Source organism: Oxyura jamaicensis, chromosome 3 (genome assembly GCF_011077185.1).
Source record: "Oxyura jamaicensis isolate SHBP4307 breed ruddy duck chromosome 3, BPBGC_Ojam_1.0, whole genome shotgun sequence".
Lineage (NCBI taxonomy): Eukaryota > Metazoa > Chordata > Aves > Anseriformes > Anatidae > Oxyura > Oxyura jamaicensis.
In genome coordinates, this window is record NC_048895.1 from 14,453,696 (window position 1) to 14,480,706 (window position 27,011).

The 27,011-nt window shown below is 43.4% G+C and overlaps 2 protein-coding genes across 6 annotated transcripts in view; one reads left to right on the forward strand and one right to left on the reverse strand.

Annotated features, from left to right (window-relative positions):
* The window catches only part of GPCPD1 (glycerophosphocholine phosphodiesterase 1), a 43,498-nt gene extending 28,472 nt beyond the window's left edge, over window positions 1-15,026 (reverse strand). Inside the window, exons 1-4 of one of the 5 annotated variants that reach the window (XM_035321676.1) lie at window positions 14,812-15,025; window positions 13,386-13,449; window positions 7,906-7,991; window positions 1,165-1,249 (exon numbers count right to left, since the gene is read on the reverse strand). In XM_035321676.1, coding sequence (XP_035177567.1) covers window positions 1,165-1,249; window positions 7,906-7,954 — 134 coding nt within the window. In that variant the 5' untranslated portion in view covers window positions 7,955-7,991; window positions 13,386-13,449; window positions 14,812-15,025. Of the gene's footprint in view, window positions 1-1,164; window positions 1,250-7,905; window positions 7,992-10,572; window positions 10,638-13,385; window positions 13,450-14,811 lie in introns of those variants that run through there. The other 4 variants (XM_035321674.1, XM_035321675.1, XM_035321677.1 and 1 more) reach the window with 4 other exon arrangements.
* A 3,847-nt stretch (window positions 15,027-18,873) lies between these two features.
* The window catches only part of SHLD1 (shieldin complex subunit 1), a 64,988-nt gene continuing 56,850 nt past the window's right edge, over window positions 18,874-27,011 (forward strand). The window contains exons 1-2 of the mRNA XM_035321681.1: window positions 18,874-18,901; window positions 25,257-25,352. Of these exons, the coding sequence (XP_035177572.1) occupies window positions 18,889-18,901; window positions 25,257-25,352 (109 nt within the window). The 5' untranslated portion in view covers window positions 18,874-18,888. The remainder of the gene's footprint in view (window positions 18,902-25,256; window positions 25,353-27,011) is intronic.

Consider the following 27,011-nt stretch of genomic DNA (forward strand, 5'->3'; position numbering starts at 1 on the left):
TTAGCTTAACAGCTCTACCGTCATCTAAAAATACAAACAAAACAACTAACTGGTTAATAATAGAGACACAAACCACATTTTTTTGGATTATCATTTTCCTATCTGATTACATTTGTCTTTTCTCACTTTTTTACTGCTTTCCTTTTTTTTTTTTTCCCTTAAGTCAGTGCAATAATTTATCTAGAAATATAAGCATAACAGTTAAATACTCTGGCATTTTTTGCAACTTTGATGACAAAAAAGTTTGCACTAAGGTATTCAAAACAGTAGGTGAGGCTCAACACATTGTACAGGTTACTTCATATTATGATTTAGTATCAAACTTAACTGGTTTAGCCATTCTCTGTCAATGCCTACCAATGCTGAAGTGGTGACTGAGCTGTTAAGAAAGACACAAGGTAGCCAAGCATGCAAAAAGCACAATAAATAAAATTTATTATTTATATTATAAATAAACTTAGAACGGAAACTGCGCTTTCTAATCTATAGATCTGAAGCTTTCATCTTCCTTTAACTGGTAGGGAAAATATGTTGAAACTCAGGGATTCATCCACAATGAGCAAGCCACTGACAGAACTACGGATACATTATTTGAGCCCTATTTCCTGCATCATACAGATGAATAACGAGAGGTAGGGCACAATTTTAAGAAAATACTGTATCCCTCTGCCACATCTAGACTCCTTTTGTATACACTCATCTTCATATAAATACAAAACACTTAAGACTTTTAATAGAACTCTTGTTTTAAAATAATCTCATCTCTTTATAGGCACTCTAAGAGCTTGCTTGTACAGGTTAAGAAGTAAACACTATAAACATCTCCCGTAACTTCCTGCATGCTCCATTACAGGAGAGAAAGTAATCCTTAGCAGCCTCTTATTTGAGGTTTCTATAACTGTACTTCTGAAATATTCCACAATGGTAGAAACATCATTCATAACTAGAGAACACACTCAAGTTAAACATTACCTTAGACATATTCCTAAGCATTCGAAGTGTTCAAGGGCAACACAAATTCTGGAGAGTTTTGCAAATAGCACATATAGCCTAATAATTTAGGAATTAAGAACCAGAACAAATTTGCTGCTGCAGAACTGCAGTTACTTCTAAGGAAAAACAAACTAACAAACAAAAAACCCCCACCACAACAAAAAACCTTACCAATCATCAGTTTGGAGGACTACTGCAGCTTGTGGATTCCAGTTTCCCAAAGCACTGCAGCTCCCACATATTGCAAATACTTCTCCTAATAAAAAACAGAACAGGAAAAAAAAAAAAGACATAATTACTCAAGCCTATATGGCATTACTAAATGCAGTCTGCATGGTCAAATCTTCAAATAATTTGAACACATACATGGTGTCACCCATCCAAATGCCCTCTTTTTGGTTGAAAAATCTATTTTTCCCCACCCAAAATTAAAACAGTGTTATGTTTTCCATCAAAGATCTCTCTGAGAGAGGCTCTAGTAACAGGCCAAACCCCTGAAAGGGTTGGCTTCCAAATCCTCCCACAGTTACGTTGTTTGAAAAAAAGTAAATACTGGAAATAGAAGGCAAATTTTTACTGTAAAATTCTTATTGCTAAAAGATTTTTTTCCATTATGCGTGCGTGCAAGTCCATACACAAGTACTAATGTGTAAGTCAAAAAAGTAATTTTCTAAGATTCTCATGAATAAGCTAGAAGCACAGGCAAAATAGGAGGTTGATATTATCATTCCCCAAAGAACATTCAGCTTCGTTCTTGTGAGAAACAAAACCAATTTAGCTGCTACACTTTCATTTTTTAACTGGAAACAAAAACGAATGGTTGTCACACTAAAAGCATTGCATACTGTCTAACATAATGCATGCACACAGTAAAAAAAAATTACAGTAGCATAAAAATACTTAACTCTGGGAAATGCAAGAGTTCAAGTTAGCACTGCAATTTATCCTTGCTTTTGAACATAAAACCAACATACAATTAAAACACCAACAATAAATACAACTGGAAATGATAAATTAGTATTTTGCTTTCCACAGCAATTCAACAATAATTTTAGAAGAATCTAATACAGAAGGAGGAAGTATGAAGCTGTTATGCTTAACAGCTTAACCTTTTAATCTTCCTGTGCAAAACAGAAGAACTACCAAAGCGCTAGAGCCACTTCTCAAAAAAATGTATTAACAAGAATATGTACTGAAATGAACTTGATTATCTAAATGACATGTCTAAATGTGACATTTCACAGAATCACAGAATTTCTAGGTTGGAAGAGACCTCAAGATCATTGAGTCCAACCTCTAACCTAACACTAACAGTCCCCACTAAACCATATCCCTAAGCTCTACATCTAAACGTCTTTTGAAGACTTCCAGGGATGGTGACTCCACCACCTCCCTGGGCAGCCTGTTCCAATGCCTCACAACCCTTTCAGTAAAGAAGCTCTTCCTAACATCTGACCTAAAACTCCCCTGGCGCAACTTTAGCCCATTCCCCCTCGTCCTGTCACCAGGCACGTGGGAGAACAGGCCAACCCCCACCTCTCTACAGCCTCCTTTAAGGTATCTGTAGAGAGCGATAAGGTCGCCCCTGAGCCTCCTCTTCTCCAGGCTGAATAAGCCCAGCTCCTTCAGCCGCTCCTCGTAGGACTTGTTCTCCAGGCCCCTCACCAGCTTCGTCGCCCTTCTTTGGACCCGCTCAAGCACCTCGATGTCCTTCTTGTAGCGAGGGGACCAAAACTGAACACAGTATTCGAGGTGCGGCCTCACCAGAGCCGAGTACAGGGGGACGATCACCTCCCTAGCCCTGCTGGTCACACTATTTCTGATACAAGCCAGGATGCCGTTGGCCTTCTTGGCCACCTGAGCACACTGCTGGCTCATATTCAGCCGACTGTCCACTATCACTCCCAGGTCCTTCTCTGCCTGGCAGCTCTCCAACCACTCATCTCCCAGCCTGTAGCTCTGCTTGGGGTTATTACGCCCCAGGTGCAGGACCCGGCACTTGGCCTTGTTAAACTTCATGCAGTTGACCTCAGCCCATCGGTGCAGCCTATCCAGATCCTCCTGCAGAGCCTTCCTACCCTCGAGCAGATCGACACACGCACCTAACTTGGTGTCGTCTGCAAACTTACTGAGGGTGCACTCAATGCCCTCGTCCAGATCATTGATGAAGATGTTAAAGAGGACCGGCCCCAGCACCGAGCCCTGGGGGACGCCGCTAGTGACTGGCCTCCAACTGGATTTGACTCCATTTACCACAACTCTCTGGGCCCGGCTATCCAGCCAGTTTCTAACCCAACGAAGCGTGCGCCAGTCCAAGCCAAGAGCAGCCAGTTTCTTGAGGAGAATGCTGTGGGAGACGGTGTCAAAAGCCTTGCTGAAGTCAAGGTAGACCACATCCACAGCCTTTCCCTCATCCACCCAGCGCGACACTTTGTCATAGAAGGAGATCAGGTTCGTCAAGCAGGACCTGCCTTCCATAAACCCATGCTGACTGGGCCTGATCGCCTGCTTGCCCTTCAAGTGCCGCATGATGACTCCCAAGAGGATCTTCAAACAAAGAAACCCTTACACCACAACAGGCACGAGGACATTCAGCTGAAGTTAAAGTAATCCCTTCAGGTTATTTTAAGGTGAGGGGTGGTGGAGCCTGATGAACAGAAAAAGCAGGGATCAAACTGATAGCTGAGAAGTCTCAGAGAAACAAGTATCAGTATTGACAAAAGCAAGACGCAAACATCTGATGGTGTTTCCTGTTCTCATACTGGGGAAGCAGTAGTAAAGTGCTGGGGCTACAATAATCTCAATCTTAAAATACAAAAGTGCAAGATGTATATTACAAAGACACTACCTTTTACTGTGCTAAATATCACAGCTGTTACTTCAAGACTGAAATAAGACCTTTGAGGATGTATTTATGCCTCTAAAAGAGAGTCCATTCTTTCCAGCTACACAGGTTCACCTAATAAAAAACACCACCAGGTTTATTTATAAAGAAGAGCACTGCAGACATACAAATGCTCTAAGTATACAAAAGCTGATTTTTTTGTGTGTGCAGTATGAATATACTTATTGTGCAAATTACTGCACACAACTGCCAGTCAAGTATTTTACCCTTTCCATGCTACTGGGGCACATGACTGTTTTTTGGCAGGGGAAGATGAAGGAGGAAGGGAAGACCACTTGAATACCACACATCTGCTGACTGATGATATTAAACAAGTGAAAATTCTTTTAATATCCCTTTAAAATGGCAGCATTTAGTTCATCTTTGTGTAAATGCCAGGCAATCCCTGAAGAGCAATCTAAAAAAAAAAATCCACCACCAGCAAACAAACAAAAATGTGTTAATGAATGTATGGCGAAGACTTATCACTCAGCAAGGTACAACACACAAAAGTCAACATTTGAGCAGGATGCACAGTCACTCCTAAACTCACTTCACATCACATGGTTGAACTGGGATTTGTCAAATGCTGTTAACGGAAAAGCACAGGAGAAATACATAAAGGTGAACTCTCTTCCCCAAGGCAATTCTAAACTCAGTAGGCTTGTTTTTGTTGTGTATTTGTCTTAGCTCATCTTCCACCTCCTAACCATCTCTTGGTACAGTGCTGTGCCCCAATGAAGACCTACACAAGTCACAGCCAGTGATTTTCCTCCTGCTAGGATGAGACAAAAACGAAGTGCTCCATGTCATGAGTTTATGCCAACGTGTAGGCTTCACTGCCAACGTTAACTCCAGAAGTAGTCTGGCTAGTGAGTCAAAGCTTCATTCCTCTGCTGCGGATGCCCTTCCACCCTGTAGATGGAATCACTGACATCAACAGGAAATGCAAGTGATGAGGACACAGCACCTGAGCATCCAAGGTGAGGACTCACTTTTGTCTCACCAACTCCTCACCAAGATGATCTGACAGACTCAGAGTGTGGTGTTTTAAATAACTTGTCATTCATAAAACTGCTGACAGCTCTAGAAACCCAGAGCTTCTTTCCTCCTTCTCTCCTTTCATGAGGCTGCATCTTGCCACTGCTGCATCTCAACGCCCTCCTCCCTGGTCAAAACCAAGCACATCAACACTGTCATAAGCAGAAGCAACATCTTGTCACCTCTTAATGCTATCCAGATCTCATCAGTAAAATCAAGTTACATATCCAAACTCGACTTTGCTAGTGACAGCACCATCACAACAGTGGAAACAACACTGCAAACAGGGCAAAGAGAGCACGACTTGCAACACTTCACTGGTTAGCTACACTAGTGCTTTATAGCCTCATAGGATCTGGAGTTCTACTTATTTTTTATTTTGAAGTTTTTCTCCAAAATTCTATAAAAACATTGCTCCTTACCAAAGTTTCCATGTCCATATTGTGTGTCAATGTTCAGTTCCCAAGCTCTCGACAGAGAAGCCTAACATGGCACAGATGTCAAAGCTTTTCTAATGTTTTCATCTCTTCTTCCCCCCCAAACTACAATAGTTTTGCCAGCTGGTATTTGTCTGTAACAGGAGTTTTGCCCATCTGTACATAATTTCACATTTAGCTGTTTCTGTTAACTACCATTTTGTTGTTGTTAGCTTCCCTTAGAGTTCCTGAAGATGAAGGTCAAAGTAATAAGCACAACTTAATACCACTAAATCTTGGTGTTACACATGATCTGACAATTTGTATTCCTCAGTTAGTTTACAAAAATGATTTTACACGCTTTTGCCACATAGCTTTGATAAACAAGTTGTATTTTTAGCAATAAGTATTACATCAGGCTCGCTACAGAAACAAAGCTTACACAATCCTGCTCTTTGAGCACATATAACACTAATAACATCTAAATTAATTTGGCACTGAAGGTCAAGATTTCAATGTGTTAATGTCAACAGATACATGGGTAGAAAGGGAGGTATATACCGGAGCTATTGAATGAGAAACTTGCTCTGAAGAGCTGAGAAAGGATCATTTTTTTAATCCTAAACTCACTTCGAACATGTCATTACTCAAACAGGGACCACAGGATGTTTCAGTTCTTAACCACTAGAGGATACCTGCATGACTGGGGCACTGTCTTTTAGATGCTTACAACCAAATGTTTTTGACTGAAATATTTCATTAATTGGAATGAATTCATTCATCACTTGTCTCAAGAAATTAATGTTTCTACCTGTTTTAACAAAAGGAAATTTTATGCTCAACCTTGTGTTTGATGAAAGATATGAGGTAATCCTATTTAAAGCCATAAGAATAGTAACTGAAAAGGAACAAAGAACCATTTCTGAAACATGCTCCAAAACCAGAAGCAACAAACTCCTCAGCCAAGCAGTACATTTATTCCTTCTCCACTCCAGTTAATTAATCCTCGCTCATCAGCTCAAGGAGCCAATGCTGAGCTTCTTCAGAATTCATTAATATTTTGCACGTTAGGCAATCTCTTTGTCATGATAACTGGGGACGAGTGAAATTTTATTGCTTCATATTATCTATGTACAGCTGAATTATTGTCTTCAAATCAAGCAGGTTTCTATTTAAGATTCAAATTATGAATTAGACAGTTATTACACAACAACGGGTGGCTCAGAGACCTTGCAATCTCTACAGAGTATTATGTGCGGATAATGACTTACTGTTGTGGTAGTGTGCATTTTAAATAACTTCTTCTATGCCTTACATGCTGTTATGACTTCTAATTGCCAGATTACAATAGTTAAAATCAACAAAATATGGAACATCAAGAGGATGTAACAGAAGTAGGCAGGCAGGTGATAGAAGGGAAGATCTGATGTCAGGTTGATAAATGCAACGCAATACAACAGGTGGAAGAATCTGAGCTATTTACACATCTCAGAAGATTGTGAAATTACCCATGCAGAACAATTTTTTCCTCATGATAACATAAAGCAAAGAGTGACAACATGTTAATGCACATATAATAAGCACTAATAAAAAATTAAATATTTCAATTCCCCTATTCAAGTCAGGTATGCTCTGGGTTACTCTAGCACTTATTCCCCATTTCTAAAGAGCATAGCTGATACATTAAACAGGAAAACTAAAAAAAAAAAACTAGTATAGAAATATTTCTGTACTCTAAAGGACTAAAACATTTCTGAACTCAGACTGGAGTTCAGCAACATAAGTACAATGGAGGTTAAAGGGCTTTATAAGGTGAACAGTAAATAAAAGAGCAAACTTTATCCTTTTCCAAAAGTCAGGGAAACTCACTGAAAATACCAGAAAGTAATTGTGAATATTTATTCTATGTATTAAACAAGGATTTGCTTAGCAGAACTTCCTATGACAGATCGCCATTGAGACATCAAGCTTACCAATTTATTTCTAATGGTCATTTACAGAAATGAAAATCTCTGTGATAACATTAGGCAAAAATTCTCATGACCCAGGATGAAGGGTAACAGCTACATGAAAAGAAATTATGACCAAGTGACACTGTTCTTATGACCTGAGGAATTACTTGTTTCTATCTGATGTATTTCAAAACCATAGTGAATTAGGCCACATGTTCTTTCTGCTGCCAACTCTCAGTAGAGATCATATCTTACTACAAAGAATTTTCAATAGGGACACATAAAGAATAGAAGAAAACAGAACAAACATGTCAATGCATGCCTATTACAGTCCAGAACATAAATTCTCATTCTCAATGAGTAAGAAGCCAGTAGAGAACACTAATTTTAAAGCAGTCATAACTATCTCAGTGAGCAAGAACATTGGTACCAGACTATGAAATTGCTTGGATTTCTACGTCAATTTTTTTCTTAATGTATTTTACGACAACTTATTTTGATAATTGAACTGACGTGTTCCTTTACCCCTGAAAAAAACAGGTAAGACAACTTCTGAACATTTTTCTAATCAGTTTTCTTCTAGATTTACTACACAGGAAGAAAAGCTTGATTTGGGTACCTGGTGCTGATGGTCCTCTTACTTCAAAAGTGACTTGAGATGAGGTCATATTTGCAGAACTTTTGTCTTAGGAAAGCTGAAATCTCCTATAGTGGGGGAAACAAAAAAGAACAACTGCATTTCAGGAATGATACACTACTTCTTTTGCTGTCCTAAGGAAGAAGAAACATAAATCTCAATCACTTACAAGGAAGCAAGCCAACTAGTGGCATTGCTGTTTGAGTGAACAGTAAAAATAGCAAGCTCTTTAAAATCAGCAGCAGCCACAGAAAATAGCATCCAGCTGCAGAAAACCCTGTTGCAACACTGGAACAAGAAACTGGAACTGAAAAACATAACATATGCAACTATCCACATCACACAGCATTCAGTCTTGTGACTCTATTTTTTTTAAAAAACAAACAAACCTCTCTTATGACTAACTTTGATCCCAAAGTTTTACTGTAAGACATTTAAAATTCAGGGCTTTGGCAGCCCTTAACTTCTGATTGACTGTCTCCCTGTGCTATTCTTCAGCATCCTGAAAACAACACACAAAGACTTTTGCAGGTGAGCACTCCTACCTGGAAGGAAAAAGGGAGAGAACCCATAACAGATGACAGATCTCTGTTGTCACAGGCAGAGGACTGTCCACCACCTTGGGCTCCACTCCTACCAAGGCTTCCAGCCTTTCACCTGGAACAGCAGCAAGCAGAAGCACCAAGCAGCCTGATCTTCAAGTTGCCAGAGTGGGAAGGGACTGCTGGTAAGCTCTGTAGCCACGGCAGTTGTTGGAGGACTGACTGACCCTGCTTCAATTTTTTACCCTCCTCCAATACACAGTAATTTGACTGGAAAAAAAAGCCACCAGAATCCCACCCTATTAACATAAAATATCCTTTTATATTATTCATGAAGGTGGTAGCCCTTCTGAAGTCAGGGCATTTGTTGTGTTGTCATTAGGCGGTCTGTATGTTAGTGGGGACACACTCTAGTATTTGTTTAGCAGCTATTTATAGACACGGGAAGGTTAAAATGCAGCACATGCCAGTGCCAAAAATAAAAGTACAGTTTCAAAACTGGTTCAATATGACACCAAAACTTCACTTTGAAGAAGAAAATACGAATGACTAGCGCGTATTTGTAATGACACCCAACAGCTCAAGGCCCTGACTGTGTTTGCTGATTGTTTTTGCTTGGACACCCTTTAACTGGGAAGGCAGAAGAGCCAAAGGAGGCACAAGTGACTTGGCAAAGGCTACAAAGCAGGTAGATAGCAGCTGAAGCCAGAATCCATTTCCCCAAAGCAAGAACAGTTTTCATCATGTAAAAAAAGCCACTACCAAAGGCTCATGCAACACAATAAAACTAACCTCGATGAAAAACAGCATGGCTATCCTACTCCAAGTTAACTAACTACCGATCCATTCCTAGAGAAAATCTGAAACCCTGTTATTAAATCTATAAGGCCTTTTTTACTTCATGTTGCAAGTATTCTGTGTACCCACTTGCGGTAGATAGCCCACATTTGTGAGCTTTTCTAAACTGACAAAGAACATCACTTTTCTATGCAACAGCAGCTAACTGTAAGGAATTTTAATAAACTTACTCTGAAGAGTCTTCAAGATTCTGCTCAGAAAGTTTACAACAGAAAGAAAATTCTAGTTCGCACCTCTGAACTCAGGCATGATTTCTAGCAGACCTGCAGCTACTGATATGGTACTTACATTTGTGTTCACGTCTAAAGCGCTACCTCATTTTAAATAAGCATCTTCTCTAGCAGAGCGGTCTGTGCAAATGTACAGTAAAGAAGAAAATGTCTGTCCACTCAGCAACTGTGTTTCAGCAGAGATTGCTTTTTGTTCAAGAATCAAAGCTATGTCGTGTATCATCGTGCACCTATGAACCATTTTGTGCTTTAACGTGATGCTTTATCTAGTTTCTAAAAAGCACAGAGGTTTAATTGTCCAGGTCCTGACTGCTCCTGAGGAGACACAGGTTAATTCCCAGAAGGAAACTCTAGACTAAACATTAAAACCCTTTGACCAGTAGGTGTCAGCCGATGTTCTAAACTATACGTTCCCTCAGGCTTGCAGTACCTTCCTCACCTTTGGTGAGGCAGAATAGCAAAATCCTCTACTCCCCACACCTGTACAGATAGACTGCTGGGGAGAACAGAGCTCAGCAGTCATTACTGACTGCCCAGGGGAAACGCACTGTCTTAGAACAGCTTTGGCGAAAAGTGTTATACATTTCCTGATCAGCAAAGGTTAACAAATCCAGTTGAGCAGATCTATCAATTTGTGCGACCACCGTTTTTAAACAACCTCTGGGTTGAAAAGCTTTCCATCTGAATTCACGTCTGCTGCAGCTATGTGTGACTAAATGTGAGCTTGTGGTGCAACGAGCTGCCCCTCAGCCTGCAGCCCGCTTCCCCCCCGGGTCAGCTTTTATTGGTACTGCAAGTAAACCCTTGTACAAGCAAGCAATGACCTCTTGAATCTGACATCTCCCCATGGGATACACAAATCCTCCCCAGTAAACATTCACACAACACTACCAGCATTTCACTTCAGGGGGAAAGAACCCAAACAAGTATTTTATCTCCCTAGAGATTCTTGCGTTTCCAACAGAAATAAGTTCATTTCCCCTCCACGCCACAGCCACTCTCGCACTCTCTGCCCTTACCTTTCACAGCCTCTGGAGGCTTCCCGAGGAGATGGTGCCTGCACAGCAGCAGCGCCCTGACTGAGCCCGGAGGCAGTGCTGCCCTGCCTTCTCAAGCTGGACTTGAGAACCCTGCCCATCAGCCAGCCTCGCGGCGCACAACAGGCTGTCGGCATGGCTTCAGGGCAGGGACAAGTCAGCAGCTGAGATGGCAGGGTCACTTGCAGCCTTGGTTCCCTTGCTACAAGGCAGAGCTTTCCTCGGGAAGCACTGTACTGCAGTTTCAGAAAGCCACTTACTTGCCTTCATACACCCGTAAGAAAAGCAACCAGAACTTTAAGCATGGTGACCTGCATGCTGAAAAAAAGAGAAACAGTTCTAATACGTCCTGTAAGCCTTTCCTTCACCAATTTTCTCCTCATGGACACCTGAAGGAGTACAAGACTGACAGGAGGCAATGTACTGCCCTAAATAACAGTCTCTCCTCTCCTCATTCTAGGAAGGCACCTCCAGAAGATGCAAAGAGCCATGTGTCCCTGAAGGCACTTGGAATTAAAGACGACATTTAACACTCTCCTTCTGGCATAACACAGTCAACTATTAACGTATCAGAATATCATAGCTTTCCTCTACAAATGAGGTAGCAAAGATTACAGAGGTCATCCTGGATGGGGAAGCCAAGGTATTTTTTTTTCTGTAGTCAAAATATACCAGAACATGGACTTGATTAATTCCAAGCTTGGAGTTAACTTGAACCTTCTGGCTTACGGGTCAGCATTTCAGGCTTATATAATAAACACCAAGTCATCTGGGACAATCCTGGAATATAATACCATAGCCTACAAACACTGAACACGTTTTAGACTCATAGAATATCACAGACTTACAAACCCAGAGGCCTCTAAGTTTCTTTTTTTTTTTTTTTTTCTTTCTCTTGTATAAACAGGCAAATTTTAGAAGTAGGCAGACAACGTTGTAGGCAACTGTATTAAGACAGAACTCCATGAAATGCTGACTTTATCAGCTGTGAGATGTCTGTAAGGACTGTAAGGACTGCAGGGTGGCTGCTGGAGTTTATGTATATGTATATACATACATATATATATATCAGGAGACTACGTATTGACATCTAATTGGGGGGGGAATAGAGGAGAAACAAACAGACCAACCCTCAGGAAATTCTTCATTAGCTTTCTAGAGAGGGGGAATAAAGGGAAAATTTCTGTATTGAAAATACTAAGACTTCAGAAAAAAAGATTAAGATTAAAGGAAAAGCAAAATACTGCTCTTGTAAACTCTGTTATCTCTACATCACATCTAATGGACTGTGAACTAAACCAACTTCATTTAAGCTCCTAGAAGCTAAATGACCCAGGCTGTGAGAGGTTTGGGCCCTTTGCGGTGACTTTATCCATTAAGGATAATCTGTATTTGGCAAACCAACACTAAGAAAGCTAAAGAGAAGCAGGCTTATGCTGAAGGACACTCTGGGACACCTCTTCCTCACTTGCCTCCCCAAACCCCAGCGGTGAACTATTGGCAGAAACATCTGACGTGAAGCCATCATCCTGCAACTCTGCCAAATAACATCACATTTAAGGATGAACCAGGTTGAGTCACCGTCCCTGGAGGTCTTCAAGGAATGTGCAAATGTAGAACTCAGTAGCACGGTTTAGTGGTGGACTTCAGCTCTAGGTTAAATGCTGGTCTAGATGATCTTAGAGATCTTCTCCAACCTGAGTTATTCTGTGATGACTGGATAAGACAGAACATACTTTTTTTTTCCTCCATGAGGATAAAAACACAGCTTACCGAAGTAGCTTTTTAAGGTGTTATTAAAATATATATATATATCCTGCGATCTACGTTTATACATAGGTATTTAATGGGATTTTTCAAAGGTATTTAGACAGAAAACTTAATTAAAATTAGCAAGCAAAGTACCTGGGTACCACATAATCACATAATGTACTTTAATACCTTCAATCATCTTGTCCTTAATGTAAGAATATTTTTAACCACTGTATTACTGAATTTGCGTAGGTATCTGTAGGAAAATAACAGCCAATCTGTGCGCAAGCAGGCTCCCTCATATCGTTAGCACACATTTCATCACCAGTCCAGTGCAGACTACCGCAGTACTGCAAAAAGTAAACACGTGCTCAATTATTTCAAAATATCGCTGGTCTCTTGCATACAGAGATCAGAAGAGCAAGATCTGGAAGGCTGCGATATCTTTGCTTGTACATTTCTTGCTTTAAGCAGACATTCTCCACCTTAAAAGTACATAGTGGCAAGACTTATCAGCCCCAAGCAGAGGTCCAGCTCCAGCCTGAAGCGGGGGAAAGGTGCCACAATCCCAGCCAAGCCGTTTGACAGCTAGGAGCGTACGTTGGCAGGAGTGGGGCCAACGCAGGGCACTGCAGCCCCGAACCTCCCTCCCGTGGGAAGCCTGCGTTTGAATGCTACCAGGCACTGCGGGGGAAAGCGCTGCCCTTACGTGCTGCCTTCCTCCGAGCTGTGCTGTGCACGGCAAGAGAAAATCCAGCGCCTGTCAGAGCTGGTTCTATGCTCAGCACCACATAAATAGGAGTCTAGCCAAACAAAACTATTGTTTTAAGACACACTTTTGTCATTTTACTCACAGTATTAGACTATCAACCAACCCGTGCTACTTCAGACTGTACTTTTAATGTTTAAATTATATCTATTCAAACCTGATTAAACCTGTAGTATAAAAAACAGATTTTGTTGCCTGTTGTTGATCCTTAGAAGGAATCACAACATTGTAAAACAGACCTGAAGTACCAAATTATTGTAACTCAGTTACATACCTGGTTAGCAACACCTGGGTTTTAGAACAACATCAGAGGACACTCCGAATTGCCAGGACACTGTCTGGCAACCAGAGGAGAATTTTTAGAAACGGTATGACAGCATCGCCTCCCTCATTTCCAGCTGAACCACCAGGCGGATCTTCCGCCCTCCCTCCCCTCACCCTGACTGCACTGGAAAGGACGGCCACAAAGTCAGCAGCTCCCTCCTGCTGCATTGCAGCATGAGCACGGGACAGAAAAACTGGCAGATGAGATTCGGACACACTGCTCTGGTCCAAAGGCAGGAACGTTACCAGCACGGTTCTGCTGGCGTTGAGAAAGAGGCAAAGCCTGAGCGCTGCTTCCAAAACGAAACAGCGTCACTTTTGTTTACAGCAATTATGAAGTACCTTTAAGACGCTAATTTCAGTATCTGGTTAGCCAGCTGCTCACAAGGCCACGCCAGCCCAAACGCAAAGACCCTTCACGGGCACGGTGGGTGACCAAAACCAGCTGCTTTGTTCTAAGCAACAAAAACTTCAAGGTTTGCATCATTTCTTCGATTCTTGTGCAAGCAGCCCAGACAAGACTGTGCTGCCTCAGCTGTGCTACAGCAAGTTTTTCACACAAAGTTCTTGAAAAAAAGGACAGGAAATGGGTTGGGGGGGCGTTCACAAGAACACCAAAACAGACTCCGCTGGATTTATTTCCTCGGTGAAACGTTCATCACGAACACGCGGCTGACAAGAGCTCAACCACGCGGTTGAATAAATAAATAAATAAATAAATAAATATTGAATATATTAACAAAATAAATAGAAAAGTAGAATTTTACGATTCTCTCTAGTTATGCACAGGGTAGAACAGGTGCTAAGCGTTAGGAACCAGCTCTGAGGGCGCTGCCCCCACCCCCCCCCACGTCAATCACCTCAGCGCCAACCGCCGCCAACGGCCGCTCTCGCGCCGAGCCCGAGGGGAGGGGGAGGGGGGGGGGAGAATGAAGGGGGGGGGCGCGCGGCCGCCGACCGGTTCCAGCCGCCCCCAGCCGAAGCGGGCCGGGAAGGGAGGGGCAAGGCGAGGAGGCCCCACGTGACGCCCCCTCCCCTCCCCGAGGCCCCGCCTCTCTCTGGAGACAGCCAATGAGAGCCCGCGAGGGGAGGGGAGGGCAGCGGGGTTTCCTCGAAAGCTCTGCGGAGGGGGGCGTGGCCTCCCAAATGAGGCGTGGCTTTGAGTGAAGGGGCGTGGCCTGATATGATGGGGCGTGACCATGTCCAAGGAAGGGGGCGTGGCCTGGCCTGAGGGAAGGGGCGGCTGCGGGGGGGCAAGGGGCGCGCAGGGCTCCGCGCCTCCCCCCGGCCGGGCACGCCGGGCACCGCCAGCCCTCGCCCCGGGACCTCCGAGGCCCAACCGCTCCCCTCCCGGTTCCCTCCCGTAGCGGACTGACCTGCCCTGGGCTCCGCTCCCGGCTTTCCGGCCCCTTTGTGTGGCGCCGCCCGCGCTCCCTGCCCCCTCCTCCCGCCGCCGCCGCCGGGAGCCTCCGCTGCCGCCGCTGCCCGGGGCCGCCTGACAGAGCGGGTGGGGGAAGGGGGAGGGGGGGGGGGAGGCACGGCGCGGCGGCCACCGGCTCCCAGCTGCCCCCGGCCGAACCGGGCCGGGGAATGAGGGGCGGGGCGGGGCGGCCCCGTGTGACGTCACCGCGGCCGCGCGTCACTCGCCGGGGGTTCGGCCCCGCCCTCTCCGCTCGTGGCAGCCAATAGGAATCTGGGCTTCTGCCTCGACGGCGATGGAGCCGAGAGGGGGCGTGGCCACATTTGGAGGGCGTGGTCATCACGAAGGGGGCGTGGCTTCAGCAAGAGGGCCGTGGTCTTCCCGGGGGTGGCCAGGTCTACCCGGGGGTGGCCAGGTCTACCCGGGGGTGGCTGTGGTCCGTTACCCTGAGGGGACCGAGGGCGGGAAGAGGCTCTGCCGCTAAGGCGAGGCGCGGCTGGGCTGGCTTCCATCTTGTTGCCCGCCCCTCTTGGTCCCCTTTAGGTAGGGCTGGGACCCTGATAGCCAGCCTGCCCGCATGAAGGCTGCTCTGGGGATGGGGAGCCCCACTTCCCTGTGGCTGCTATGGGGATTTGATCACTTAGGCAAGCCACGATGGCGGTTTTTGGAGCACAAGCACCACACAGCAGTCAGTTGCTGAGGAGAGCCGTGGGCTCGGTGGATCTGACCATGGCTGCAGCCTCCCTCACCACAGAAACATGGGGCGGCAGCACTCGTCTCCCCCTGCCCACCCGTGATGCCCCCGGTGTCCTGCAGGCACTGCATTTTCCTCCACACACAACCAACTCCTTCCATTGCACAAGCAATGGGGCTGTCGTACCACAGCTAAAAACGTGCCTCTGCAGCAACAGCAGCAATGCGAAACGGCGTGGGAGTGTGTGCCCATGCTGGAATTTTGGGACTGCGGGCAGAGCTTAAGTGTGTTTCTTGTTTCTGGTTCAGAGCAGCTGAGATGCCTGCATGAGGAAAATGAACCCGCAGGGCTTTACTGCCCTAAAAGGCAGCATTGCCTTCTGCACTATTACCTCACGGCCTACCCGAGACCTGATTTTTTTTCTGCGAAAAAGAGTATCCTATTGGAATTTACTCAATAAAATAGCGAGAAAAGAATCTCCTCTGCGTTTTTGAGGGAGCTTGCAAACAGTTTCGTAGCAGAGCTATGGAGCGGTGATAGTATGGCCAGCCCTGTCACTCTTGCAGTAATGAACTTGCATAAATAGTTTGTGAGGGAACTCGCTTCTGCTTTATACAACTTGTGTCAGTTGACAAAGAAGCTGCAGTTTGAGTGTACCATGAAACCACTTATCCCGTCTCGTGTTAGGAGCTAGCGCCGTAATAGGTATGCTGCTCTGTGCTGTCCTTCCAGCTGCTCTTTAAATAAATATATGGCTCTTTTCCTCCCATTCATTCCCTGCAAATCCAGACACGTTTCTGAGCAATTTGTGGCGTACACCTAGATGTTGTAGGGAAAATGAATATGAATATCAGATGTTACTTACCAGTAAAGTATGTAATATTTCCAAGTTGTTGAGGTCTTCATGTGACTATTGCGAAATTGGAGTACCTTGCTTAAATGAGAAAAGGCAGGGGGAGGTTAGCAGTAAATGGAAACGATGGCTGAAAGCAGTTTGTGCCAAAGCCAAAGGGAGAGGAGGAATTCATCTGGGTAAGGAGGATAGAGGGTTGGTGAAGCGTTAGTTGGAAAGTGAGGTTCTTGTTAAACGTGAATACGAACTACTGTTGTCACAAAGCCTTGGTAAGTAAAATTAGGAACCATCACTTCTATGGCTGTAATCAACACTGGGCTGAAGAAAGAGGGAAGGAAGAAACTATAGAGAAAATACTATTTAAAAAAATAATTACCTCCTTGGTTTTTTGTTTTGTTTTGTTTTGTTTTTTGTTTTGTTTTTCCCTTGCCCCTTTTTATTAGTTCAAGTAATTTGTTGTAAAGCAGGGAGAGAAATGAATACTTTCAAACATGCTTCGTTGAGTTACCTTTTTCAAAAGTAGGCCTTTGATATGGTGCCAGCATCATGCTAAAACATTGCACCATTAAATTTTTGTTATAACTGCAGGTGCAGCATTTGGTCTCTTTCAGCTCTAGTATGTACTCAAAAAAAACACCTGTATCCTGTCAAAACTATTATTGCATTTCCTACAACAGTTCAATATGGCCAAAAATTGCAATTTAAGCCTTAAATTTATTCAAGAAATATGTATTCATTTTATTAAAGATTCTACATCTCCCTCCTTATTCACTAAGTTATGAGAAACTGATACAATCTGCTCAGTTGAAATGCTTAGAGAATTATTATTTTTTTTTCTCTCCTTGTAAACTTACATGGTTGGTTTCAGTTAGAAGCTGACATTCTTTCAACCAAACCATTTTTTATTTCTTTGGGTATCTTCAATAATCTATATTTATTCATTTGGAGAGAATGCTAATAGGATTTTCTTTGGTGCATTAAGAGAATCGGCTGATTCCAAACAGCAGGATTTGTCAGGCAACTTCCAAGGACTACTTTTTTTTTTTTAATGGTGACGTGAATTTGTCAAAATCTAAGATGATGTTCTCTGTTCTGTAATCGATAAGGCTTTTCAAAGGGAAGACATTTTTTTCGCTTTATGATTCAGTTCTCTGAACAATTAATGTTACCATGATTGCATCAGTAGGTTTGAGGTCATCTACTCTCATTGCCTCAGCTTGTGCGATCCCTATCTTGCCTTGTTCTGAAGCCTTTCACTGATGTATAATTTTCAGTAACTTTATTCCTATAAATAATGCCACTACACTACTTCTTAGCCTTACCAAACCAGCTAATTAAGAATAATGATTAAGCTTGTGCTCAGTGCAAATTAGAGCAAGTAGGGAGAGGGTGGGATGGGCAATATTGCTATGTCTAGGCTTAACCTGAAAAAAACGACCTTTATTAAGTTTGCCTGCATACATTTTATTTTTTTTGTCCCTCCTTGAGGAGGAGCTGCTGCAATATGGTTGGGTCAGATAAGGTCATACATGCCTGCCATGTCACAGCAGGCAAGTCTCAGCTGTTCTTTATGATAATATAAAACTGAACTGTAACTAGAGCGCATAGATGAGTTTATATTTTTTTTCTTAAATATCCAAAAAAAAAAAAAAAAGGATTGGTGCCCTGTTTTTCTTATTTACATAGCAATAAAGTGCAAACAAAGGAAACCTGGTTTAATATCATACAGCCTTAGATGAAATGAGTTGCTGTTTGCAAAATGTCTCGAGGAGATCCAGAAAGACATGGCTCTGAGATCTGCTTCAAGTGTTAAAACACAAGCTGTCTATTCATGTGTGTGAGCAAAGAAAAGCTCATTTCCCCCTTTCCGCTATAGTAATTTAAGAGTTACTTGGAGGACTTAGCTACCACTGTCTGGCAAGCTGCTGTCTTTGTTCCTGTGACTATCAAGCCTATACTGAAAAGGCACTAGGGAAATGCCTCTGAGGTTTTCTGTCCACTTCTGTAGCCCATGCAATATTTTCCTTAGCTGCCAAAATTAAAGAATTCAACCTAAAAATCAAGCTTAATTTCAAACTATAAGCAGCTATGATTTGACGTTCACAGTCTTTCTACATGCTCCCTCCTCTCTTCATAGTTTGCAATAGCAATGCCACTGCCACCACTGCTTGCAGCTGATGAAAGCTGTTTGTATTTTGACGAGTTGCAGCCCTTATCGTACTCTACTTGATTTTCTGCCATTGTACTGGCTCTGATGGGTTATTGTGAATAAAAAACAGCTCGTAAAATTATGCAAATTGATGCACGGCATTAGGCATGCAGTACCCAGTTAGAAAAGATGTTATTTTTTTATTTTTTTTAATCCTTTTGTAGAATCACTTATTCTTGAAAATGCACTTCTGACTTTTTTCTGTCACTGAGAACATTGCTGTATCATTATCTCGTGAAATTTGGACAACTTACAGACACTGCAGAAAAGTGATGCTATGAGACTCAAAGGTATGAAGCAAGCATAAAAAATTCAAGACAGCAGAACTGCTATCAGCATGGCAAAAGCCTCCTAGTCTCATGGAGAATGATGAGGTAGGATTAGTAGAAAAGTGTCTTGTATAATGGCATTTTCTGTGTAATAGAAAATTAGCAGCTGGGGAACATAGAAACACATCAGAGAAGTGAGTGATAAGAATTAAGAAAGAAAGAAAGAAAAAATTAAAACTTCTTTTAAATGGCTGCAGTGGGGAAACCTAGAAAGTAAGCAAAAGGTGTGGAGGGAGTGGAGGAATGCTGCTGTAGTTGTGCAGGAGCACATTTAATAACAGCACCCTTAGGTGGTTACTGTTAACGAGTATCAAAATTATGTTTTATATATAAATTTAACATATATATACACACATGTATATGTGGTATTCTGTAACCCCCAGCTCTGTCTGCATGCCAGCTACAAGCCACCCTTCATCCACCTGTATGAACCTTCCTGTATTCCTCCAGCCTCCATCTGGTTGTCTCTGAAATTACGATCAAGAGCTCCCGCGCTCCTTTTGCCAACAGCACCCATTTCACCATGTCAGAGACAAGCGTGCCCAACAAATGAAGAACAATGGCAGTTGTGGAATATGACACAGATAGTGTTATTATTATTATTATTATTATTATTTTTTGCTTTGTTTTGATTGTATCTCAAGAACAGGGAGGAACACCTGCCCTAATGCAAGGAGAGAGTGGTTTCCTGTGACAGCAGGCACGTATGACTCTGTTGTGGTTCAAAATCCGCTTTCAAAGGTCGTGTTTGCATTTTACATGAAATGTGTGACTGAATTTTTTGCTGCGCCAGGTAACAATAGTAGTGATGCAAGTGCTTCCTTTGGACTCTGCAGGTCAGCACTAGCGATAATGCTGGGCAGCAGTGTGCCGGTGCCCCGTGCTCCTCAGGGTAAAGGATACTGGTGCTCCCAGTGCCCGTGTGAACTGCAAGGGGGCCAACATGGGCAGAAACATGCCACTTTGTATTGTCTGCTGGAGCTCTGTTTCCAGACTGAATGTTTCTTCAAGTATGCCTTTAATGAAGGTACTTATATGAAAAAAGTAAGTGGGGGACCTCAAATTCAAGAGGGGCAGATCTTAGCTTTTCCTGTCCTCTGCTGCTTTTGTTCCCCCTCCATCCATGGCAGAAATACATGTTTAAGTTTCAGTCATTGGCATTACATTCTGTAAAAGCACAGCATTAAAAATGTCCAGAATTAAGACTTTCAAAGCCAACAAGATGCAAACCAAGAAATCCTTTGGAGCAATTCTCACTCTTACTATACTCTGGAAAGAAGTAGCAACTCCTACCTCCCAACTTCTGCAGATACATATGAATTTATGTAGCTGCAAAGATGACAACATCCCTTGTTTTGCAAACCCAGACTGACTTGCAAGTGGGCTGTTGCTCCAGCTGTGTCTGACAGTTCTCCCCAGTGTGTGCTCACGTAAAGCTGTTCCCAAGCTCGCCATTCACATTTTTGTGAAAGCTTTAAAAGAGCAACCACAATGAAGATGTAAGATCAGTGATAAAAGTGACATGCTGTACAGCTGAACAATGCATAGCCTTGGTGTAACAGCAGCAGAAGCTGGTTTATCAGGTTCACCCCAAACACATAAAGGATAGGTAGTCCTTTAAACAGTACAGAATCTGTTGGGATATGGGCTGGTTTTCTTACCAAACAAAAAAGTACCAGGATGAGTAAAACAAAAGCTGTGAAATCTAGGCTGCAGCTGGTACGAGGCAGTGAGATCTCAAGACTGAGCTTGTTGGTTGGGTGTGAACACCCTTTTCTGAGAATCATGGACAAGGGCTGGAAATATCCCTGGCAGCTCTTGGCCGTGTGACCACAAGAGGCCAAGGTGTGCCTGAGGACTGGCTGGATCCCCTGTCCGTGCACAAAGGCAGCACGGATGAAGCTGTGGCTGAGGGGCTGCAGGCAGAGGACCGAATTACTAAAATGTGCAAGGCTCTGCTTTGGTGATGCCAGTGAGATTGCAGCCATGAAGCTCACTTTACACCCCAGGGAAACTACCGGTGCTGGAAAATAGCTGCTGAAGGAGCAGCCCTCCGTGCTGTCTCAGCCGTTCCTCTCACGACCTGACCTTGCCAGGGGGAATCAGGAGGAATAATGGCTAAAACTGCCTGTGGGGAAGGATCCCAGCGAGGATCTGCAGTCCCAGGCTGAGTTTGGCCATCCTGAACCCAAACTGGTGCCCTACAAAATGCACGAAGCACGTTCCCACTGGTCACCACCAGAGGAAATAGCCTCAGTCCCAAGGCACCATTTTGAGATGCAACCTTCAGTCACTTGAACACTTCAGCTGCATGAATTACTCTAGAGGACCATTCAGACAGAAAATATATTTTCATATCTTTATTGTGGAAATTGTCCTATGCATTTTTCTGGGCTGCAGAAAATCCTGCTGATTTGAGGGGAGGTAGCTTGGGGCTCCTACCAAGTTTGTTAACCATTCCCTTGAGGTGAGACCATATGTTGTAGCAAGGCGTCCTGCCCAATAAACAACAGCCACATCCAGGGTGGAAAAGTATTTGCCTTGAAAGTCTGCTAATGTTGACTTATGGCCAGTTTGCATAGTTGTACAAAAACTTTCACATTTTTAAGCATTCACATTTGTAGGTGTGTTAGCACGAGGAGTAAAGCAAGTTCCTGGTCACACACATGATCTATTTTAGTGTTAATGGCAACCCTATATTGTTTCCTTGCTCTCTTCCAGGATGAGAAGCAGCTATAATTATCTCTGCTGTTTCCCTTCTAAGTATCGCTCCACAAATAATTATACCCACTAAACATCACATCAGCTTTAAACATTATTAAAACAAGCCAGTGTCTTAGTATCTTGGGGACTGAGAACATAAACTGTATTAAGGGATCATATGACACTCAAAAGCCTTTGAGGACACTAAATGGTCACCGTTTTACAGTGGAATTTAGATTAAAGAACGACAAGCATCAAACAACAAAAGCAAATGTGATCTTTCAGCGGGTTCCTCTTTGTGGGCCAGGTCAAAATCCACTGAGGTTCTTAGACACAAATTGAAATGAGGAGTATAGCCCTTTTAGGGTATGGGTGTTGAAAGGCACTTCCAAAATCCCATCGTTTCCACCCAGGGACTGAATTACTGGAAAGGTTGTGAACAGGGTGGGATGATTCTTAAACTGCCTTGCCTCAATGAATTGTTATGTTAGTTTTCTAATTCCTTTATCTCACAGATCCTTTGCAAACAATCCCGAACCAAACCAAGGGTCAGGCTGAATTAAAGTAATAAAATAAATACAATAAAAGACAGTACATGAGTCAAAATTTGACATAATCTTACACACAATTTGTGACTTGTGCATAGGGATCATCACCTCCAGCTGCCGAGCTGAGATAAAAGTTTATTTCTTCAGACTCTCTAACAGGCAGAAGGGAATGAATGATTCAATTAAAGCAGGAGAGGAAAAGCAGCAGTCAGAAGGAAAAAAAAAAAAAAAAAAAAGAGAGAGAGAGAGAGAGAGAAATCCTGGAAAAAATGCACAATGGGAAAGGATACAGTTGATAGCCAAAACAAGGGGAACTGACCTTAATATGTTGTGGCTACTCATCTGCATATTTCCTGTTTATTTTTGTTTTCTTTGTTTTGCAAAATGCTCCAGACATTTAGTATTTTCGAGTCTAAACAAAGGGTTATGATTTGTTTTGTCAAATAACTATCAAATACACAGCAGATTTTTTTTTGGCAAAAACGCATATTCAGAAAATGCCTTTTGTTTCAGTAAGGCAAGCATTTTGGAAAATATTACAGAAACAAAGCAAATATAGATTATTTTTTTTTTCCCAAGTCATGCAATTGCACAACTTGTCTGCACTGCTCAGAGATAGATTTTTACTAGCCAAGTTAAAGCACAATTTTTAAAAAAGTGTTTTAAAATTAAATATTATAGACAATGGAGCTAACAAAGTCCGACTCACATCTCCTTCCCACTTTTGTGTTTTAAAGGTTAATTTATTTCACGCTTCAGGCTTTCCTTCATCAGTGACACGTGAGCTGTCCCTCCTGTCCTGGCTGTGCACCTCGTGTCCTAGGACATCGAGATCCTGTTCTGCACTGGGAGGGCTGAGAGGGAGAGACAGTGCAGGGCTCTTTCCAGATCTCAGTAGGAAACACCCAACAACAAATGATGTAATGAAATAGCTGTTTCAATACAACAGAATAAAAATAGGTGGTGAGTAAATCTTTCACCCCCTGACATGCTGGAAACCCCACTTTCATACAACATGGGACAGACTCTGGATGGATTTTCCTGCAGCACGCTCTGCTGATCCCATCCGTGGTCTGCCACCTTCCCATGCTGTGGTGTCCTTTCCTTTGTGTAACCAACGAACCCATACATCTCCTGACAGGCTGGGCTTTTACCTCTGTCTGAACACCCAGCGGTGCACAGCACAGGCAAGCACAGGGCCTCCAGCAGGTTCCCTTGCAGCAGCTGCTCGTGCAAACCTACAGGCTGCTCAAGGCCTCGGTATGAGGCCTGGTAGGGCAGGCATGGTCTGTTCATGCTGCCTAAATCCTTTAATACAGTGTCTTCTGCAAAGCTCCCGGTGCAGATCCCCAAGGCCCTTTCCCCTCAGTCAATATTGTCTGAAACCAGTAGGTAGATTCCACATACGTTGGGAGGCAGGAAGGGACAAGACAGATGAATGTAAACACACAGCCTAGTCACGTAAACTTCCAGTTTCTTGGAAAGCTGAACTAAAAAAAGAAAAAAAAAAAGGCATGTTAAAAATAGAAACAAAAATTAGGCACTGATGGGGAAGATAGCAAGGAGAATGACTTCCACAGAGTAACACTGAACTCCTGCAAAAACCTTACGCCCTGGGGCTTCATGAGGTTGTCACTTTTTTTTTTTTTTTTTGCCCAGTCACAGACAGGTTACAACCTCAGCCACAACTTTTGTGACAATCTTTAAAATTAAAACCGTGGCTGTGCACTAAGAACAGTTTTGCTCCTAAGCTCACGAAGCAGTGAAACACTGTGACTCACGGTCGTCCTGACTTCATTAGCTGACTGTTTATAAACAGTAATTAATGGCTGAGCTATCTTACGTTGTTTATTCTATATCTTATCTCAGGACTTCATCCTGCAGTCCTTAATTGCGTTGCAATCCTTGCTTTCAGTAGGACTGCCTGCAAGATGGAGGATTATTTGTGTGAATAAATTATTAACTGGAGAGTGTGTGTACAAGTCCCCACTCAGCTATTCCCAACTCGAGAAGTAATTAGTTATTTGCTAAAGGCCTGACCCAGCATCTGTATCAATCAGTGGATATCTCTTGGCTTCAGTATGCTTTAGTTTGGGCTTTAGTACTGTGCTCTCATCCTCTGAGGCCTGGGAATGACTTTCACGTTGCCTCCTTCCTGGAGGACAAGGGTTGGGAACGCTGTGGAGACACTACCCACAGCTGTCACGGGGAGAAAGGGCCCCGTGCTCCTCCCAGCTCAGCAAAGCCTGCAAGGACAACGTGAGTGCTCGTTCACTTCAAATTTAGCGTGTTCTTAGTCTTTTACTGACTTTTACTCTAAGTTGTGTGGTGGCAGTTTCCACAGGGCTCTCACTCACCGCTCGGTGGCCCCTGTTTGTCCACGCGGGTGGTGTTTTACCTGCAGTCACCCTCCCAGTGTAATACCTCCAGCAGATCTGGCACTGTATGGGGAAGGGGAAGGGAGATGACACAAGGGACACCAAATTATGGGGCCCTGTGTCTTGTTTCCCCAGGTTTTCCATGGAGGGGTGCTGGGGTGAGGCCTGAAGCCCTCATCTTCTCCAGGGGAGTCCTTCCACTGGCGAATAACTCACCTGGTGGAAAGCATCTCCTGAACCGTTTTCAGCAGTTTTAAAGCATTTGTTCAGTATTGCAGAGGGCTGGTGACCAGCTGGTGCCAGCAGTACATTGCTGTCCCATATGGGCAGCAGCGATCACTTCAGAGATGTGCTCACTGGGCCTGGACACAGGTCGCATGTGTAAGGCCAGGGTAAAGCCCTGAAGCATCAGGTGGCTGTATTTGTTTGACACCAGGGTTTGCAAAATGAATGTCGAGGGTTACAGTGCCTCCCCACCACTGGCCTCAGAGCCTCCTAAATGCCTGCAACCCTTCCTGCACCAGCCTCACTCAGCAGAAACTGTGCACAAACTGCTCTGACTTTACAGAGGCAAAATAGAAGGCCTTGTGTGCCTTGCTCTGGTAAGTTGAACACACAGGGGGCAAAGCCTTTAGCTCTGCCACCTCCACATCATGCTGACCTGCTTCTTTCTCCTCTTTCCCCCAGGGGAAGTGGCCACACGTGTCACCTGGAGCCAGCCCCATCCAAGAGGAGAGCAGCTTGACAAGGGAAGACACAAAAAGGAACAGAGTACAAACTGGGGTGAAGTGTGCCAAATTATGGGCTCTCTCTGATGTTTTTATGGGTTAAAGCAGCCATTCTTCATCTATCATGGACAGTGGCTGGATGTGGTCCTGGGCAAGCAGCTCTGGGTGGCCCTGCTTGAGCAGGGGTTCCACCAGATAAGCTGCAGAAGTCCAGACCCACAGCAGCCATCCTGTGTTTCTGTGATTCTCTGAGCTCAGAGATGGCTGGTGGAGATTTTCCTGCACAGAGGAAAACTCTCAGTTGGTTCATCAACTCAGAGAAGCGGTGTTTTTTCCATCTGTGCCCACAGTGCCAGCAGGGAATGTGCTTAGGAATAGAGGACACAGGGCAGACGCGGAGTGGAGCTTTTATGTAGTTACTTGGGGAGGTGTTACCTGTTCTGGGGAGCACAGGCAAAGGCAGGAATTGATTTCAGAATGTGGTTCAGACACCACAAGGATGGGCTGGCTACCTGTGGGCATTTAGCAAGCAGAGCTAAATGAGCCTGTCTTTCCGAGGACACAGGAAGGATGTAAGAAATGGCTGTTCTTAAATTTAATACTACCATAAGCCAAATTATTGATAATTAATGCAAAAATGGAAACAACACATTCCTTTTTAGATATTGACTATTTTCTGCCATTTGGGTGCTTGATAGCTTGCAAACAGATAAACATGTACTGGTTTATGAGCCGTAGAGATCACTTTTATTGCAGTTGACTATTCAAAAGGCAAGAGGAAGTAATTATCATTGTTTACATGAGCCATTGCCTTGCAACTATTGTGTTAAGAGAACTAGTCCTGGGGTAATCAGTGTTTTGTAACTGTGTATTTTTCTGTCTAAAGTGCCTAATCTTTGTGTCTTCTATTTCTTGTGGTGTGACGAAGTCTTGCACACAGGCAGACAAAATCTTAAAGTTGGGAAACAGGTGAAGAGTTTAGGAGAGCTGAGCATTTAATGAGAGTCTGGAAGGAACTATAGTTGTCTTTAGCCATATTCATGTTGCATTGAATAGAAATGGCTTTATTATTTTCCCGGACAAAATGCCACAGCATATTTTGCACTTGTAAGTTATCTAACATGATAGCAACACTGTCTTGGATAAGGATAGTAAAGTAAGCGTGGGGTATGAAGGCTGGTTGTTATGGGAAGGCCAGAGAGAACTGACAGAATATTCTTCTGATAGAAGAAGCAGTTTTCTTGGACAAGTTAAAAAAAGATCATGAGTGGTCTCTCCATCCAGGGTGCATGTGCATTTTCCTACTTGCTTGTCTCAGATGTCATGCAATAATTCTGCTTGATAGGTAAAGAAATGCAAATTAAGCCAGATTCACCAGGGAAATGCATTCTGCCTTTCATGCAGAGACAAAGTGAGAACATTTTAGATCGCAGAGCTGTGTCACATCTCAGATACCCAGTATCACTTTAAGGATGAACAGAAGTGTCCCACCTCTCGGTATAAAACATGCATATTTTTTGCTGCGATTGCACCATAAAGGAATATGCTTTTAAGGACTTCTGGACTAGCTTCACTCTTTTCATTGTAGTTTTGCTCTTTTCATCCTATGGTTAGACCAGTTACACCCCTTGGCTGCCCCTGCCCTTCCAGAGCAAGGATGTAGATAAACAAGACAACCTGCTTCTCAAAGAAGCAAACATTAAAAGGTAAATGG